General features: G+C 39.0%; 1 protein-coding gene across 1 annotated transcript in view; it reads right to left on the reverse strand.

Annotated features, from left to right (window-relative positions):
- Positions 1 to 18,094, reverse strand: part of DCBLD2 (discoidin, CUB and LCCL domain containing 2) — a 100,227-nt gene that overhangs the window by 40,915 nt on the left and 41,218 nt on the right. The window contains exon 3 of the mRNA XM_001141399.8: positions 7,051 to 7,188. Within this exon, the coding sequence (XP_001141399.4) occupies positions 7,051 to 7,188 (138 nt within the window). The remainder of the gene's footprint in view (positions 1 to 7,050; positions 7,189 to 18,094) is intronic.

The raw sequence follows: 18,094 nt of genomic DNA on the forward strand, positions 1-18,094 counted from the left end.
CTGGCATTGATTTTTTAGCATCTGCAATTCTGTTAAGAGAAATTTACATATATAGTATAGTACAACATAATTTATAGTGATTCAGAGCCAATTAACATTTACTAAGTACCAGACACTATACTAGGTATTTTACCTCTTCTCTCCTTTTACCTACTGAGAGTGGACACTAAACCTTATGTTTCTCTTAAGAATATAACAATGTCATCTACGAAAGCAGAGTCCACAGTAGAAGCCCGGAAAAAATTTTCTCAGATGAAAATAATTAATGCTTTCCTATGGATGATATAAAGCATAGCTCAGTTGCCTAAGCAATAAACTATGTAGTCAAACAGGCTATAAGCTACACATGGTTAACTGGATCAAATCAAACTCCTTATCTAAATCTCCATACACTAAAAAATGAATACAAAACATTAAAATATAGCATAATTATTTTGTGACCTACACAGTATCTAGGAAGCTAATAAATACATTAGTATTTATCAACAGTGAAGGATAGAGCCACTGTACAGCACAGGACAGCACAAACACATATGTAGTCTCTTCTCAGCACTCCTAATATGCCAAAAAAATTAAAAACATAGAAAACATTAAAATCATTAAGATGCTCTTCAGGTTTATCTAACAGCTTGGAATAAACTCTATCCTGTAATGTGAATTGCCTCTTCAGGTTAACACCATCTTAACAGATTAAGTGTTTAAATTCTCTTTCTCTGCAAAATTGGTAACACTTTGTTCGTCAGCACCTTTGTTCTACAAATTGACACCAAACTACAAATATTCTTCTGCGTGTTAATTATATTATACATACAAACATTATACATACTCATTTGTATGGAAATAAAAGCATATCTAAAGATAGGAATGTAAACTGAAACTTTGTTAATAAAATCTTACTAAGTTTAATAGTATCAGAGTTTTAAAATGTTTGCCAGATACAGGAACCAAAATTTGGAACCCAATATAAAAATAACAAATAGGAACCTAGCCAATTGTAGTACTGGAAACAAAACAGATTCTATACAATTACTGTACGGTTAAGAAGGCAAACAATCTAAGGAATTCACACTCTATTTTCAAAGCCGAAAACATTCCATGCAGGAAAAAAATAACCGGTTACAGAAATTTGGATTCTGCTAGAAAGGAATTATCTAGTCAGCCCTACGTTTCATTTGCAAACTGATATAATCTGATGTAAGAATGAAAAAATGGCAAATATTTGCAAAAATGATGTGGTTAAAAAATGCAGCAAATATTTTTTATACTATTGGTGTTAATTCTAAAAATAATCCATCATATAGCAATGATAATCTTGTTAAATGGGAATATTTTCCAGGCTCAGCTGTTCACAAGTCTTAAGTGTACTGTCATCAGATTCTAAGGGGTGGCAGACAATGAATGAACATGTGTTTATGAGTTCCGATTAGGAACTATATTAATATCTACATTATTTTACATGAAATTTTAAACTATTTACTATTTCTCCCGTCCAAAATAAAGGCAAACTTTATAGACTGACCACTACAAAATTCCGAGTTGGTGAAATCTAAAGTAGTAAGATTCAGTATTATGTTTTAAGTGACAATTTCATGTTCTCCAAAAAGAATACCAGGATCACCACTTTCCAATCATGCATGCACACACACACACACCCCCCCCCCCCAATTATGGTACATATGAATAAATGCTGTCTTGAAGGACTCGAAGCTTTCAATGCAAATGTATATATTTCTTTTGAGTTCACTGTTTTATAACTACAACTTAAAAAAATCATCACCCAGAACCATTCTACAAATGTCCAGTTCCTCCTAGAAACTAGTCATTGTTGAACAGATTCAAAAACAGAAATTTAGATCATCTATAAAATTCATTTTATTTTTCAATTCCAATGACAACCACTGTTTTTAAATCTACTTTTCAGAATAAAATGTCAGTAGCATTTATTATTATTATTATTATTATTATTATTATTATTTTGGGACAGAGTTTCATTCTTGTTGCCCAGGTTGGAGTGCAGTAATGCAATCTTGGCTCACTGCAACCTCCGCCTCCCGGGTACAAACAAACGATTCTCCTGCCTCAGCCCCCTGAGTAGCTGGGATTACAGGCACCCACCACCACGCCCGGCTAATTTTTTATATTTTTAGTAAAGACAGGTTTTCATCATGTTGGCCAGGCTTGTCTCGAACTACTGACCTCAGATGACCCACCCGCTTCGGCCTCCCAAAGTGCTGGGATTACAAGTGTGAACCACCACGCCTGGCCACATTTATTATTATACTAAATTAAAAGATCCAAGTTACCTGAGTCTGGACCTTAGTGTGGTAGGTTCTGCCTCACTCAGTAACACCAGCAGTAACTCAGGAGTTTCTATAGAACTTCTAAACAGGGGTTGCCAATATAAAAGTCCAAGATACCACAAAGGTCCACATACACGTTCAAATTTTCAGAAAGTCTGGCCATGGTAGATGAAAACTGATTAACAGTATTTATTATAGTTCACTGTGTGGAGAATAGACTGTTAGAGAGAATACCTATTATAAGGACTATAGATGTGGTTGTTTGTATAAGGAAGTATTTAGTGGCTGCTTCCATGGAACGGTTGGAATTTGTTGAGATTATGCTACTTTAGAGTAGAAATATTAGTCCTCTCATAGTTGTTGGAAGTCTTGATTCATATTTCTATATATCAAATTGCTTGAGGAAATGAGAACTTTTCCTTTCGCTGTCTTTCAAAAATGAGGTTTATAGGTGAAAATGGAAAGAGATAACTGGTAATGAAAAAAGCTGAAAACTATTGCTCAAAGATCATTAAAAATAGCAGAGAGGGGGAAAAAAGCTTTATTAAAAATTTAATGAAAACTAGAAATGAAAGTGGAAGAGGACTCCAGGTGGAGAGCCCAAGATACAACCCGGGCATTACTGTAGCTCAGAGCTTTACCCAAGAGGGCTTCCTAATGCTCAAAGACTCTTCCTAGAGCTTAAATTCCACCAAGATAAACTCTAATTCATTGAAATGTTCCCTATAGAAGATATGTCTGACTCTACAGTCTTTACAAACTGGCATAATTCTAGTTACATTTATAACGAGACCTCTTAATTCAATCATCTCTTTTTTGGCTCCTCGGATAGCCTCTTAATGGGCCTCTCTACATTTATTCTTACTTTTATTTGACCCGCTCTTCACAGAGCAGGGAAGACTGCATAAACAAAAACATAAATCCAGTCACACCACTTCTCTGTTCTTAACAGCTTCCATGCACTCTTAGGAAAAAGCTCCAACCCTTACATTTTCTATAAGGTTCAGAATAATGAAGCCTACTCTCCCCCAACCCAATCTACTCCAGCTACTCTGCTTTCTTTTCCAGTTCTCCCAGAGCTCTTCTCTACCATCAGGTTTTTGCACCTGCTGTTCCCTTCTGTAGAATGTTTTTCCTTCCTTGTCTGCCTGGAAACTCCAATCCTTCACTTCTCAGCTTAAAAGTGACTTCCTCAGGAAAACTCTGCTTTTTATGAATCTTCCACTCCCCACACACCTCTGGCCCCTATCATTTGGTGATTCTTTCACCATACTTTATTTCACAGTTGCAATGAAGTATTCGTTTAATATCTTTTTCCAACCCTATACTGCAAGTCCCATGAAGGTGTGATTGTGTCTTATCTACTGCTGTTTCCTTGGTGCCAAGTATAGGGCAGGAAATAAGGAATCAAAAGGAATAGATTTTTATAATGGGCTCTTGCACAAGGTAATGAGAATTAGTCTATCTCACGCAAAATCATGACTCTATCAACAACCCATGCTATAACACAAGTCATCTTGAGAGCCTAACAAATGAAGTAGCTGATGAAGCAATATTTTTCACAATCTTTTCATTCCCAAATACTCTAAATCTTCAACTAGACTTCTAGGCTAGGGACATGTAGCTAGGTTCCTTGAAAATATTTATGGAATTCATTGTGGCAGTTAAGTTTCCTGGATAAAAATACACTGAGGACCTCAACCAAAGCCAAGCAACCTTCAAATTAATGAGTCATTATAAGAAATTGTCATCAAAAAGCCACCCAGGAAGAAGTAATAAGAAATTCAACCAGTGTTGTCTTGAATATAGTTCAGGCAATTCATTCTAGTTCAGATAAAACAAATGCTTGATAGATGGGATAAAGACATGCAAAAAATAATAAGATTTTAGGAGCTGTTAAATGAGATTTCCCAAGATGATTATGACTTTGGAAAGTTTTAGTATCAAGAAATTCCTGATTAAGGTGGTTGTTTCAAAAATCTTTGGAAGCTAAGATTCATCTAAAATAGAATATAGCCATTTGAAATTTGGTAGAGAGGTTTGTAAGCTACACAACATACTGATTCTTTTCTCTGAGGTCATAGCCAATTCTTAAGTAAATTGAATGCAGGACATTAAGGTTTCTGTGGGCCAAAAAGCCTCATAATTTAAATATCTGAGAACCTTTTTTTAAAAAAACAGGATACTTATTTTCCAGAAACCTTCAACTTGATAAATAACAGAGAAAAGCAAAAATATGAATCAAAATAATTTAACCTGATATTAAGATTAAGAAACTTAATGAAAATAAGAAGCAAATTAACTTTATTTTCTATCCTCTCATCTATCAACCCAAGACTTTCAATAAGTAAAACTTAAAGGATGGTAATCCATTATCATCTCACTTGTGTTCTCTACATTACTCTTTTGGTGGTAGGGGTGGGGAACACGTGTATGCATGTGTACAGTGGTAGAAGGGGGGAAACTAACATTGTATGTGTCTGCTATGTCATGAGCCTACAAACAGTACACATGTTTTTATTAGATTCAGTCCTCACAACGAATCCATTCAAAGATACAACTCACAGTGGTGAAATGACTGGCCAGAGGTTAGCCAGCTAGCACGTGGCAGAGGCAGGGATACCAAGAGTCCTTTCCACAACATCACACTGACTAAGTTTTCCTGGTTCTGTCGAAAATATTAATTGTTCATTTGGCATAATGTTTCTAGTTCTTTTCTATTATTTCATCCAAATGAATTTTCCTTCTCATTTACTATGAAAGATTTTGTTAGCCTTCACATCTTGCCCTGCTGCTTATAAACTAAGGAAAGGCAGGTTCCTCCACACAGAACAGCTCTCTCCTCTATCACTTTCTATATGAAACTTTCAATAAGACATATCGTGTTTATCTCAAGCCCACCATAGCTGAGGAGGAATCGCTTGCTTTCCCCTATAATTCCCAGTGCCCAGCATTCTCACAACTAGGAGGTTCTTGAGAATCTCCTCATTTATACAATATGAAGTAAAAGCCAATTTAAACTTTTAAATGGTAACTTAATTCAATGCTGAATATCAAAATAATCAACTGTTAAAAATTTAAATGATTGTTTTGATATATTCTTGTACTAGCAACACTTATTAAACTTTCTCATCATGGTACCCCTATATAGCAGGGGGAAATGAACACATCCCACAGCAGCTAAAACACGTGAGAGAGTTCATGCAGGTCTTGCATTTTATCTTAGAGATTCAGGTAAATTTTGGATTCTATTCTATTTGATAATCTTTTGTTTTTAAACTTTTAAGTTTGGGGTACATGTGCAGGTTTGTTCCATAAGTAAGCTTGCGTCATGGGGGCTTGTTTTACAGATTATTTTATCATCCAGGTATTAAGCCTGGTATCCATTAGTTATTTTTCCTGATCCTCTCCCACCTCCCACCCTCCCAAAAGCCCCAGTGTGTGTTGTTCCCCTCTATATGTCCATGTGTTTTCATAATTTAGCTCCTATTTATATGTGAAAACATGCAGTATTTGGTTTTCTGTTCCTGCATTAATTAGTTTGCTAAAGATAAGGGCTTCCAGCTCCATCCATGTCCCTGCAAAGAACATCTTGTTCTTTTTCATGGCTGCATAGTATTCCATGGTATACATGTACAAAACTTTCTTTATCCAGTCTATCACTAATGGGCATTTAAGGTGATTCTAAGTCTTTGCTATTGAATAGCGGTGCAATGAACATACACATGCATATGTCTTTATGACAGAATAATTTATATTCCTTTGGGTATATATCCAGTAATAGGATTGCTGGGTTGAATGGTATTTCTGTCTTTAGGTCTTTGAGGAACTGCCACACTGTCTTCCACAATGGCTGAACTGACTTACACTCCCACAAACAGTGTATACTGTTTCTTTTTCTCCACAACCTCACCAGCATCTGAATAACCTTGTTTTTAATTTTCCCCCTTTACACCACATTTTCCTCCTAAACATTAGCAATTTAGAAATACCCCATGTTTATTTCATGCTGTCTCAGCACTCCTCAGGTACTCCTGGGGATGTGAGATCTTATTCTTTGAAAATAATGGTAGTATGGTCTTTAACACAGCACTATGAAGTGGTAAACTGTGAATAATAATGTTTTAAATTGATATAAAACATTTCAATAATTTATAAATTTTAAAAATGTTATTATAGGCCGGGTGCAGTAGCTCACACCTGTAATCCCAGCACTTTGGGAGGCCGAGCCAGGCGGATCACCTGGGGTCAGGAGTTCGAGACCAGTCTGGCCAACATGTAGAAACCCCATCTCTACTAAAAATACAAAATTAGCTGGGCATGGTGGCGCATGCCTGTAATCCCAGCTACTCAGGAGGCTGGGACAGGAGAATTGCTTGAACCCAGGAGGTGGAGGTTGCGGTGAGCCGAGATCGCACCACTGCACTCCAGCCTGGGCAACAAGAGCAAAACTCTGTCTCAAAAAAAAAAAAAGTTATTATAGCTCGTGTTCCAATCTTATAAAAATAAAAAAAATCAGCATTTCAGCAGTATTTCCTTTACTAAGGAAAGGGAAGTAACGTTTATGTACTTTTATTTTTGGAACTTTGAAACTGAACTCACCTTATTTGTCAAATTTATATATGTGCTATTAATTGTTCAGTCTTTCTGCTCTATTCCAATTTCAGAAAACAGGTACTTAAAAAAAGCATTTTATTTTTGTTGTTAGAAATTACAAACTGTAGGAGCCATTGCAAAAGGTGAAAATTACCTTGTTTATCTATAACAGAGTATGAGGCCAAAAATCCGCGTCCAGAAACATGGATTCCACTCATGAACAGCAATGTGATTTCATTGCCTTTTGATTCAATTGAATGGTTCATTTGCAACCCCAGACCACAGTATTTGCCTAGGAATGAAAGAAAAGCAGATTATTTGGCGTGACTCTCATGAAGTCAATAATATTTGCAACGTAGATAACAGAATCAAAATAATATACCAAGCTGGCTGTTAAATTAGTATGGAATAATGACTAAAATGTTTAATGATTACCAATCATATTGCTCTGGAGGAAAAAAATGACAAGTAATGTCTATTCAAATGATTCAAAAGGAAAAGCAGTACATGCATCACTGAACTTATAAAGATTAATTTCCTGTGAAAGACATGTATACTCTTTCAAAACAATAATGAGGGACTAAAAAAAAAATTAACAAAATATTTCATCCAGGCAGGTGGCTCACAAATGAATTGATGGTTAATTAGTAGTATTCTTAACGTGCTTCCCTCAAACCCCTTAGATTCCAGCCTCAGGTCATCCCTCAAGCCTTTTTTTGGACCTACTCAATTTTACTTCTGAGGGTTGTTGGATTTCTAGTTAATCTCTTTAGGTGATCATATCTGATCCCATGGCTTTAACTATGATCTGACAACTCACAAGCTTAACCTTCCATCCACAGCTTTTTCCTTGAATGTCAGATGCATATATAAAACGGTGTGCCTAAATTTCATCCTTTAATGTCTATCACAGGGGTGCCTCATCTTTTGGCCTCCCTGGGCCACAGTGGAAAAAGAATTGTCTTGGGCCACACATAAAATGCATTAACACTAATGACAGCTTTTGGGCACAATCAATCAATCAACCGATAAACAAACAAACATAAATAAATCACAAAAAAATCTCATAATGTTTTAAGAAAGTTTATGAATTTCTGTTGGGCCGCATTCAAAGCTGTCCTGGGCCGCATGAGGCCTGCAGGCCACAGGTTGGACAAGCTTGGTCTATCAGATATATAAAAAATAACATATCCTCAGTACACATCTAAGATACTAAGATAAAAAGGAAGAAGAAGAAAAATTAAAGCAAGACACACACTAATAAATAATAAAAACTGATTTTCTTATGTGCTTGGTAACCTGTGTAAGAAAGCCTGAATAAGGACTTCCAAAAATGTTTTAAGCTATGGCAACATCACTTGAATAAGAGTAATGTGGACCTCCAAGGATATCATTTTCAAGGATGATACTTGATCTTATGAGTAGTGAATTCTAAGGAATTGACAAATAAAACAAAACAAAACCTCTCTAGAACTAGTAAAGAAACTTAGCTAAGTCACAGGATCCATATACAAAAATCAACTGCATTTCCATATATGCTAGTGCAATCTGAAATCAAATTTTTAAAACTCCATTCATAATAGCATCAAAAAAGTTAAAAAACTTAGGAATAAAATTGCTTTAAAAAGTTCAAAATCAGCATACCTCAAAATAATAAGAGCTATTTATGACAAACCCACAGCCAATATCATACTGAATGGGCAAAAACTGGAAGCATTCCCTTTGAAAACCTGCACAAGACAAGGATGCCCTCTCTCACCACTCCTATTAACATAGTACTGGAAGTTCTGGTCAGGGCAATCAGGCAAGAGAAAGAAATAAAGGGTATTCAAACAGGAAGCGAGGAAGTAAAATTGTCTTTGTTTGCAGATGACATGACTGTATATTTAGAAAACCCCATTGTCTCAGCCCAAAATCTCCTTAAGCTGATAGACAACTTCAGCAGTCTCAGGATACAAAATCAACGTGAAAAAATCACAAGCATTCCTATACACCAATAACAGACAGAGAGCCAAATCATGAGAGAACTCCCATTCACAATTGCTACAAAGAGAGTAAAATACCTAGGAATACAACTTACAAGGGATGTGAAGGACCTCTTCAAGGAGAACTACAAACCACTGCTCAAGGAAATAAGAGTGGATACAAATGGAAAAAAAGAGTGGATAGGAAGGATCAATATCAGGAAAATGGCCATAATGCCCAAATGTATAGATTCAATGCAATCCCCGTCAAGCTACCATTGACTTTCTTCACAGAATTAGAAAAAACTACTTTAAATTTCATATGGAACCAAAAAAGAATCCATGTAGCCAAGACATTCCTAAGCAAAAAGAACAAAGCTGGAGGCATCACGCTACCTGACTTCAAACTACACAAGGCTACAGTAACCCAAACAGCATGGTACTGGTACCAAAACAGGTATGTAGACCAATGGAACACAACAGAGGCTTCAGAAATAACACTACACAACTACAACCATTTGATCTTTGACAAACCTGACAAAAACAAGCAACGGGGAAAGGGTTCCCTATTTAATAAATGCTGTTGGGAAAACTGGCCAGCTAGCCATATGCAGAAAACTGAAACCGGGCCCCTTCCTTACACCTTATACAAAAATTAACTCAAGATGGATTAAAGACTTAAACGTAAGACCTAAAACCATAAAAACCCTAGAAAACCTAGGCAATACCATTCAGGACATAGGCATGGGCCAAGACTTCATGACTAAAACACCAAAAGCAATGGCAACAAAAGCCAAAACTGACAAATGGAATCTAATTAAACAAAAAGGCTGTACCAATTTATTCCCCCTCTCCCCAGCAGTATTGGTGATCAAGAAACTGGTAACTTGTTATTTTCTTGATTAACTTTTCCAATGTGTGTTTACTTGTAAAATTTCCTCTAGTATGTGATCTTTTAATGCTTCTAGGATATTTCTTTTTTTTTTTTTTTAAAGGAGTCTCGCTCTGTCACCCAGGCTGGAGTACAGTGGCGTGATCTTGGCTCACTGCAACCTCTGCCTCCCGGGTTCAAGCAATTCTCCTGTCTCAGCCTCCCAAGTAGCTGGGATTACAGGCACACACCAACACGCCAGGCTAATTTTTGTATTTTTATTAGAGACAGGGTTTCACCATATTTGCCAGGCTGGTCTTGAACTCCTGACCTGTGGTGATCCACCCCCCTCGGCCTCCCAAAGTGATGGGATTACAGGCATGAGCCACCACACCCGGCCTTCTAGGGTATTTCTTACCAGGATTCCCTGTCAGTTTCATTTTTAACTTCTTTTATGTTACATATATGGCAAAAGGGAGATTTTTCTGGGTAAGCCTGAACTAATCAGGTAGGCCCATTAAAAGCACATTGTTTTCTCAGGTTGCAGAATTGGAAATAAGAGAGACACATGCCAGGTGGCCTGGAAGAATGCAAACATCTATGTAGCAACTTGCCTATCAGGGCCATTGCAAGTCACCTCTAGAAAGTTACAGCAGTCCCTGGCCAACAGTTACCAAGAAAATGGGGACCTCAGTTTTACAACTGCAATGAACTGAATTCTACCAACAACTAGTACACTTGGAAGAGAACTGTGAGCCCCAGATGAGAAACGTATTCCCAGCTAACACCTTAATTTCAGCCTGGTGGGACCCCGAGCAGAGAATTCAGTCATGCCATGCAATGCCTAGACTTCAGATCCATGGGAAGTGAGATGATAAAACTGCGCTGTTTTAAGTTGCTAGGCTTGTGATAATTTATTATGAAGCAAAATAAAACAGAATACAACCAGGAATTTAGTGTACAGTCCAAGAATATTGTGCTTTTGGATAATTGAATTTGATAGAGGTATGGAGGAGAAGTTAGAATTGATGGCTCAGGACCCAAATTAGCCCACAGGCCTCTTGGTCTGTACAGTTCTGGGCTATACTCTCCTTCAAAAATGTTTAAATTAGGTGTTAAAGTTCTCAAAATCTGGAAACTTAACATAAATTCTGAATTTCCAACTTCTCTTGAAAAATCACAAGGAAAAAAGGAAATCTAGGCCAGTTTTCTAAGTGGTTGTCCTTAAGTAGCAGCTGTCCCCTTTGAAAAAGAAAGTCACACTCCAGTTTGCCACTGCCCTATCACTCCACAATGCCCCCAGTCCTGAAGCTCAGCTATCATTTATCATCATGGCTATGCTGTTATTCTTCATATGCCTAGGCCATTTCACTCCTTTATTTCATCTGTCTAGACCCTGTTGGCAGTGAGCTTGTAGCCACTTGTACAGAGTATAGAGACCTTATGGTCACCATGCCTCTTCTGATGTCCACATCAACTACAGTAGATGAAGAACAGCAATAAATTAAGCTCTAGAAGGTGTTAAATGGAAACATTCTGTATTCAAAAGAGGGGAGATAGTGCATCTGACTCTGATAAACCAGAAGTATAATTAATATTGTTACGAAACTTGAGAAATCTTATTTATGTTCTCAATTAAATGGAAGCTCATTCAACTTCCTGAGGTGTGCCACGGAACAATGCTCCCTTAGGAATCTGCAACTTAGAAGGATGAACCAGAGGGTAGAGAGTTACTTGCTAGAACAAAAGCACATCAGCTCTGTCCACTTTCAGTAGAGGGAAACGAAGCTTGCTTAAAGAGCATCAGTCCTAATTTACAAACTCATTTACGAACAGGTTTTTTTTTTTTTAACTAGTATAGAGCATCTCTAGTCTCAAAAACAAAATTTGGAATTCTCAAAGGAACTCATTTATTGAAAAACTCTGAATATCCAGGCACTAAGCCAGGCAGGAACTGGGGATTCAGTGACGGAATGAGAGGCAGTGATGCCCTCAGAAAGCTTAGTGTAGTGGGACAAATCAAATGTACAGTTGAATCCTCTAAGGTACAGAAGAGGCCATGATAGCGCCTGAACAATGTTTACCATAGATGCTATCATTAAATAACTTCCATCAGTAGTTTCTTCAAAAAGTCTGGCTTTGAGGACCATTGTCTTATGCTTGGTGGGCCAGAGTGAGGTGGAGATGTACAAATTAACCCCCTGACTTGGAGTGGTTGAGTGTTCTCTTTTTGAATGTCTAAAATGTCTTCCCATAATCATTTCTCTTATACTGTGAATAAGCTGTCCTTTTGGCTGGATTTAGCCTTACTTTTAGCTGCTTCAGCAAAGACTTGCCTGCAGAAGATAATGATAGGAAGGTATAGCTCTAATTTCTTTTTGAACAATTAGACTATTGTGTATATATTTAAAATGGGACATAACAGATATTTACTAGGTTTAAAAGGGATTTAGCAATATTACTAAAAATGAATTTGCCTCTCCTTCTAAAATATAGTGGTTTTAGAAAAGTATTTTAAATTATGTTTTTCTACAACATATCATAGTCATTGTACATCTTGATTTTAGAAAAGTGGCTATTTTGGTGTTATTCTTCTTAAGCAGCAGATCTGATATCTGCACATTTTAAAGTGAATAAACGCTGCAAGGGAAAAATGTACCTTGACACTTTGACTTCTACCTCACACAACTCAGATAAAAATCAATTCTGGATGGATTGAGGATAATATAAGAAACAAATCCAATAAGGCTTTAAGTGGAAAACTTTGAGAAGAGCTTCACGACCTAGAAATGGGCAAAAATTTCTTAAACAGAATACAAAAAGTACTAACCATAGAATAATTAGTAAACGCAAACTACATAAAATTAATGTTTATTTATCATAAGATACCAGTAAGGGAGTAAAATGGCAGCCCATAGCAATGGAGAAGATACATTTACTACATCTAAAAAGAATCCATTACCCGAATATATACAGAACTCCAACAAATGAATAAGAAAAAGATCTCCCAATAGAGAATATGCATGAAAATGTAAACAGATTTTTTATAAACAAAGATATTTAAATGGATAATAAATGTATGAAAAGAGCACAGTATCATCAGCTATCATGGAAATACAAAGCAAACTATGTATAACATGCCATCAGTACACACACACTAGAACAGTTAACATGGAGAAAAGCAGAGAATGGTAACTAGAACTCTTATACACTGGTTGTGGGTATAAAATAGTACAGCCACAAAAACATTTGGCAATAACTGCTAAAGCTGAACATATGCAACCCAGTGACCCAGCAATTCCTCTTCTACATATAGAAATGTGTACTTACGTACATCTTCAACATAAAAAAGTGTCAGTTTTACCACACTCACACAAACATAACATTAAAATTTTAATATTTTTTATGAATTCAAAAGTCAGGAAAAAAATGTAGTTTTAAAACTATGCATTTCTTTGATTGTAAGCATAGTTCCCTCCTCTAAAATCCTTTCAGAACTGTAGCTCAGACAAAAGAGCATATAGGTTTTTACCACTATCTACAATGGTAACCAAACTGTCTTGATAGAAAAATTTATAGCATTCAGATGGGCTAAAATATTCATAAGGTAATATCAAAATTCCCCATCGAAATTTTCCAAGTGGGCTTTCCTTCTCTCTTATGAAACTTCTACTTTAGCAAAGGACTTTAAGAGTTATCTTTTGGAAAACAAGCCAACTCTGTAAAGAAGAGAGCTTCACATTCTATTTCTTAATAAAACATCTTGGAAAGGTAGTGATTCAAGGTCCTAGCTCTTACTAAGTTGACAGATTCTTTCAGTATAGCTGGCAGTTTCTCATGCCAAGTATGCTAATACAAAAAGCAATGAGTCATAATAATGTGAAGACTTCAGCAAAACCAGATGTGGTGCCAAGCATCACAGATGAGACATTCATAGAATATTAAGAAATTTCTTTAAAGCTTTTCTGAAAAAATATACTCTTCACTACTTAGGAGATGTCAAAACCTTTTAATATTCACTTAAAAGGCTCACAAACAGGAATTCTTGGATGGGGGCAGGATCTCACAGGAGAGTAAGTTCCCTCCAGTTAAATGCTGAGAAATGGACAGTTGTCAATTCCTCAATAATCTGCCTCAAAACCTCAGAGGAAACATTTAGGATACTGAAAGAACAAAACAAAACAACAAATATATATGCAATCTCTCCCGAACTATGGTCTCTCTCAGAAGAAAAAAAAGAAAAAAACTATATTAACAAAGGGGCCTATTATGAGCTACAAAGCTTATAAACCACTGCAAACTGCCAGCCCTATCCACAGAAATACAGAGGTACAATGTTAATCTACTTAAAAATACACAGTATAAAAAGAAAACAAAAAATGGGAGTCCCTAAAATTTGGTTTATGAAAACCCTCTCCTCCTATAAAAACAGTGACAGAAGGAAACTACAGCACAACATCCAAAGTTAATTAAATGTCCTCATACATTTGGGATATGATAAAACATCTTGAAGCATAAATTCAGAAACTAGGGGCAGAAATGGACCAAAAAAGCAGAAAGAAATGAGAGTTGGTTGACCTCAGGAAAGAAATATAAGAAAAAGACAAAAGTATACCAAAAATGAAGAATTAAGACCACATTATAAAGTGCACAAGGAATTACAGATTCTAACGAAAACATAAGGAATGTTGAAAAGAAGGAAAAAAACAGACTAAAAAGAATATTTAAAAAGTAAAAAGGATCAGTGAGAATGTGGCTGAAATGAAAGGGGATATAATGGCAAAGAAGATTCAACTGACATATAAGTGTGTCCGGAATTGGTGGGTTCTTGGTCTCACTGACTTCAAGAACGAAGCCGCGGACCCTCGCAGTGAGTGTTACAGTTCTTAAAGGTGGCGTGTCCGGAGTTTGTTCTTTCTGATGTTTGGATGTGTTTGGAGTTTCTTCCTTCTGGTGGGTTTGTGGTCTCACTGGCTCAGGAGTGAAGCTGAAGACCTTCGTGGTGAGTGTTACAGCTCTTAAGGCGGCACATCTGGAGTTGTTCATTCCTCCTGGTGGGTTTGTGGTCTCGCTGGCTTCAGGAGTGAAGCTGCAGACCTTCGCGGTGAGTGTTACAGCTCATAAAGGCAGTGTGGACCCAAAGAGTGAGCAGTAACTGCAAGATTTATTGCAAAGAGCGAAAGAACAAAGCTTCCACAGTGTGTAAGGGGACCCGAGCTGGGTTGCCACAGCTGGCTCGCCACTGCTGGCTCCGGCAGCCTGCTTTTATTCTCTTATCTGGCCCAACCCACATTCTGCTGATTAGTCCATTTTACAGAGAGCCGATTGGTCCATTTTACAGAGAGCTTATTGGTCTGTTTTGACAGGGTGCTGATTGGTGCATTTACAATCCCTGAGCTAGACACAAAAGTTCTCCACATCCCCACGAGATTAGCTAGACACAGAGTGTCGATTGGTGCATTCACAAACCCTGAGCTAGACGCAGGGTGCTGATTGGTGTGTTTACAAACCTTGAGCTAGATACAGAGTGCCGATTGGTGTATTTACAATCCCTTAGCTAGACATAAAGGTTCTCCACGTCCCCACTAGAGTAGCTAGATACAGTGTCGATTGGTGCATTCACAAACCCTGAGCCAGACACAGGGTGCTGATTGGTGTCTCTACAAACCTTGAGCTAGATACAGAGTGCCGACTGGTGTATTTACAATCCCTTAGCTAGACATAAAGGTTCTCCAAGTCCCCACCAGACTCAGGAGCCCAGCTGGCTTCACCCAGTGGATCCCGCACCAGGGCTGCAGGTGGAGCTGCCTGCCAGTCCCGCGCCACGCGCCCGCACTCCTCAGCCCTTGGGTGGTCAATGGGACTGGGTGCCATGGAGCAGGGGGCGGTGCTCATCGGGGAGGCTCGGGCCATGCAGGAGCCCATGGTGGGGGGCAGGCTCAGGCATGGCGGGCTGCAGGTCCCAAGCCCTGCCCCACGGGGAGGCAGCTAAGGCCCAGCGAAAAGTCAAGCACAGCAGCTGCTGGCCCAGGTGCTAAGCACCTCACTGCCTGGGGCTGGCAGGGCCAGCTGGCCACTCCGAGTGTGGGGCCCGCTGAGCCCACACCCACCCAGAACTCACACTGGCCCGCAAGCGCCGTGTGCAGCCCCAGTTCCTGCCTGCGCCTCTCCCTCAACACCTACCCGCAAGCTGAGGGAGCCGGCTCCGGCCTTGGCCAGCCCAGGAAGGGGCTCCCACAGTGCAGCAGCAGGCTGAAGGGCTCCTCAAGTGCTGCCAAAGTGGGAGCCCAGGCAGAGGAGGTGCCGAGAGCGAGCGAGGCCTGCGAGGGCTGCCAGCACGCTGTCACCTCTCATAAGTATTAAAAATAAATACACAAAGCAATGGAACAAATATTAACATTAAAAATTAGGCATATAGGATTACCTCACACTAAAATGCTTTTGCATAGCAAAGAAAACAATCAACAGAGTGAAGAGACACAGAAAGAGAAAATACCTGCAAACCATGTATCTGGTAAGGGGTTAATACCAAAAACATATGAGGTCAAACAACTCAAAAGCAAGAAAACAAGTAACTTTAAAAATGAAAAAAGACCTAAGTAGGTATTTTTCAGAAAAAGTTTATGAAAACAATCCCCTCCCCTATTATAAAAATAGCCAACAGATATATGAAAAAATGTTCTGGGTCCTCCGTTCCAAGATGGCCGAATAGGAACAGCTCCAGTCTATAGCTCCCCGTGTGAGCGACGCAGAAGATGGGTGATTTCTGCATTTCCAACTGAGGTACTGGCATCGCTTCACCTGGGAAGCGCGTGGGGTTGGGGAATTCCCTTTCCTAGCCAAGGGAAGGGGTGACAGATGGCACCTGGAAAATCAGGTCACTTCCACCCTAATACTGCGCTTTTCCAATGGTCTTACAGCAAACGGCACACCAGGAGATTACATCCCACGCCTGGCTCGGAGGGTCCTACACCAACGGAGGCTCACTCATTGCTAGCACAGCAGTCTGAGATTGAACTGCAAGGCGGCAGGAGGCTGGGGGAGGGGAGCCCACCATTGCTGACGGTTGAGTAGGTAAACAAAGCGGCCAGGAAGCTCGAACTGGGTGGAGCCCAACGCAGCTCAAGGAGGCCTGCCTGCCTCTGTAGACTCCACCTCTGGGGGCAGGGCATAGCCAAACAAAAGGCAGCAAAAACCTCTACAGACTTAAATGTCCCTGTCTGACAGCTTTGAAGACAGTAGTGGTTCTCCCAGCATGGAGTCTGAGATCTGAGAACAGACAGACTGTCTCCTCAAGTGGGTCCCTGACCCCCAAGTAGCCTAACTGGGAGGCACCCCCCAGTAGGGGCAGACTGACACCTCACATGGCCAGGTACCCCTCTGAGACGAAGCTTCCAGAGGAATGATCAGGCAGCAACATTTGCTGTTCAGCAATATTCACTGTTCTGCAGCCTCCACTGCTGATACCCAGGCAAACAGGGTCTGGAGTGGAACTCCAGAAAACTCCAACAGACCTCAGCTGAGGGATATGACTGTTAAAAGGAAAATTAACAAACAGAAAGGACATCCACACCAAAACCCCATCTGTACGTCACCAGTATCAAAGACCAAAGGTAGATAAAACCACAAAGATGGGGAAAAAACAGAGCAGAAAATCTGAAAATTCTAAAAATCACAGCACCTCTCCCCCCCCAAAGGAACACAGCTCCTCACCAGCAACGGAACAAAGCTGGATGGAGAATGACTTTGACAAGTTGACAGAAGAAGGCTTCAGACCATCAAACTTCTCCGAGCTAAAGGAAGAAGTTTGAACACAACGCAAAGAAGCTAAAAACCTTGAGAAAAGATTAGACGAATGGCTAACTAGAATAACCAGTGTAGAGAAGTCTTTAAATGACCTGATGGAGCTGAAAACCATGGCATGAGAACTACGTGACGAATGCACAAGCTTCAGTAGATGATTCAATCAACTGGAAGAAAGGGTATCAGTGATAGAAGATCAAATGAATGAAATGAAGCCAGAAGAGAAATTTAGAGAAAAAAGACTAAAAAGAAATGAACAAACCCTCCAAGAAATATGGGATTATGTGAAAAGACCAAATCTACGTCTGATTGGTGTACCTGAAAGTGATGGGGAGAATGGAACCAAGTTGGAAAACACTCTGCAGGATATTATCCAGGAGAACTTCCCCAACCTAGCAAGGCAGGCCAACACTCAAATTCAGGAAATACAGAGAACACCACAAAGATACTCCTCCAGAAGAGCAACTCCATGACACATAATTGTCAGATTCACCAAAGTTGAAATGAAGGAAAAAATGATGAGAGCAGCCAGAGAGAAAGGTTGGGTTACCCACGAAGGG

The sequence above is a fragment of the Pan troglodytes genome, chromosome 2 (assembly GCF_028858775.2).
Source record: "Pan troglodytes isolate AG18354 chromosome 2, NHGRI_mPanTro3-v2.0_pri, whole genome shotgun sequence".
Taxonomy (NCBI): Eukaryota; Metazoa; Chordata; class Mammalia; order Primates; family Hominidae; genus Pan; species Pan troglodytes.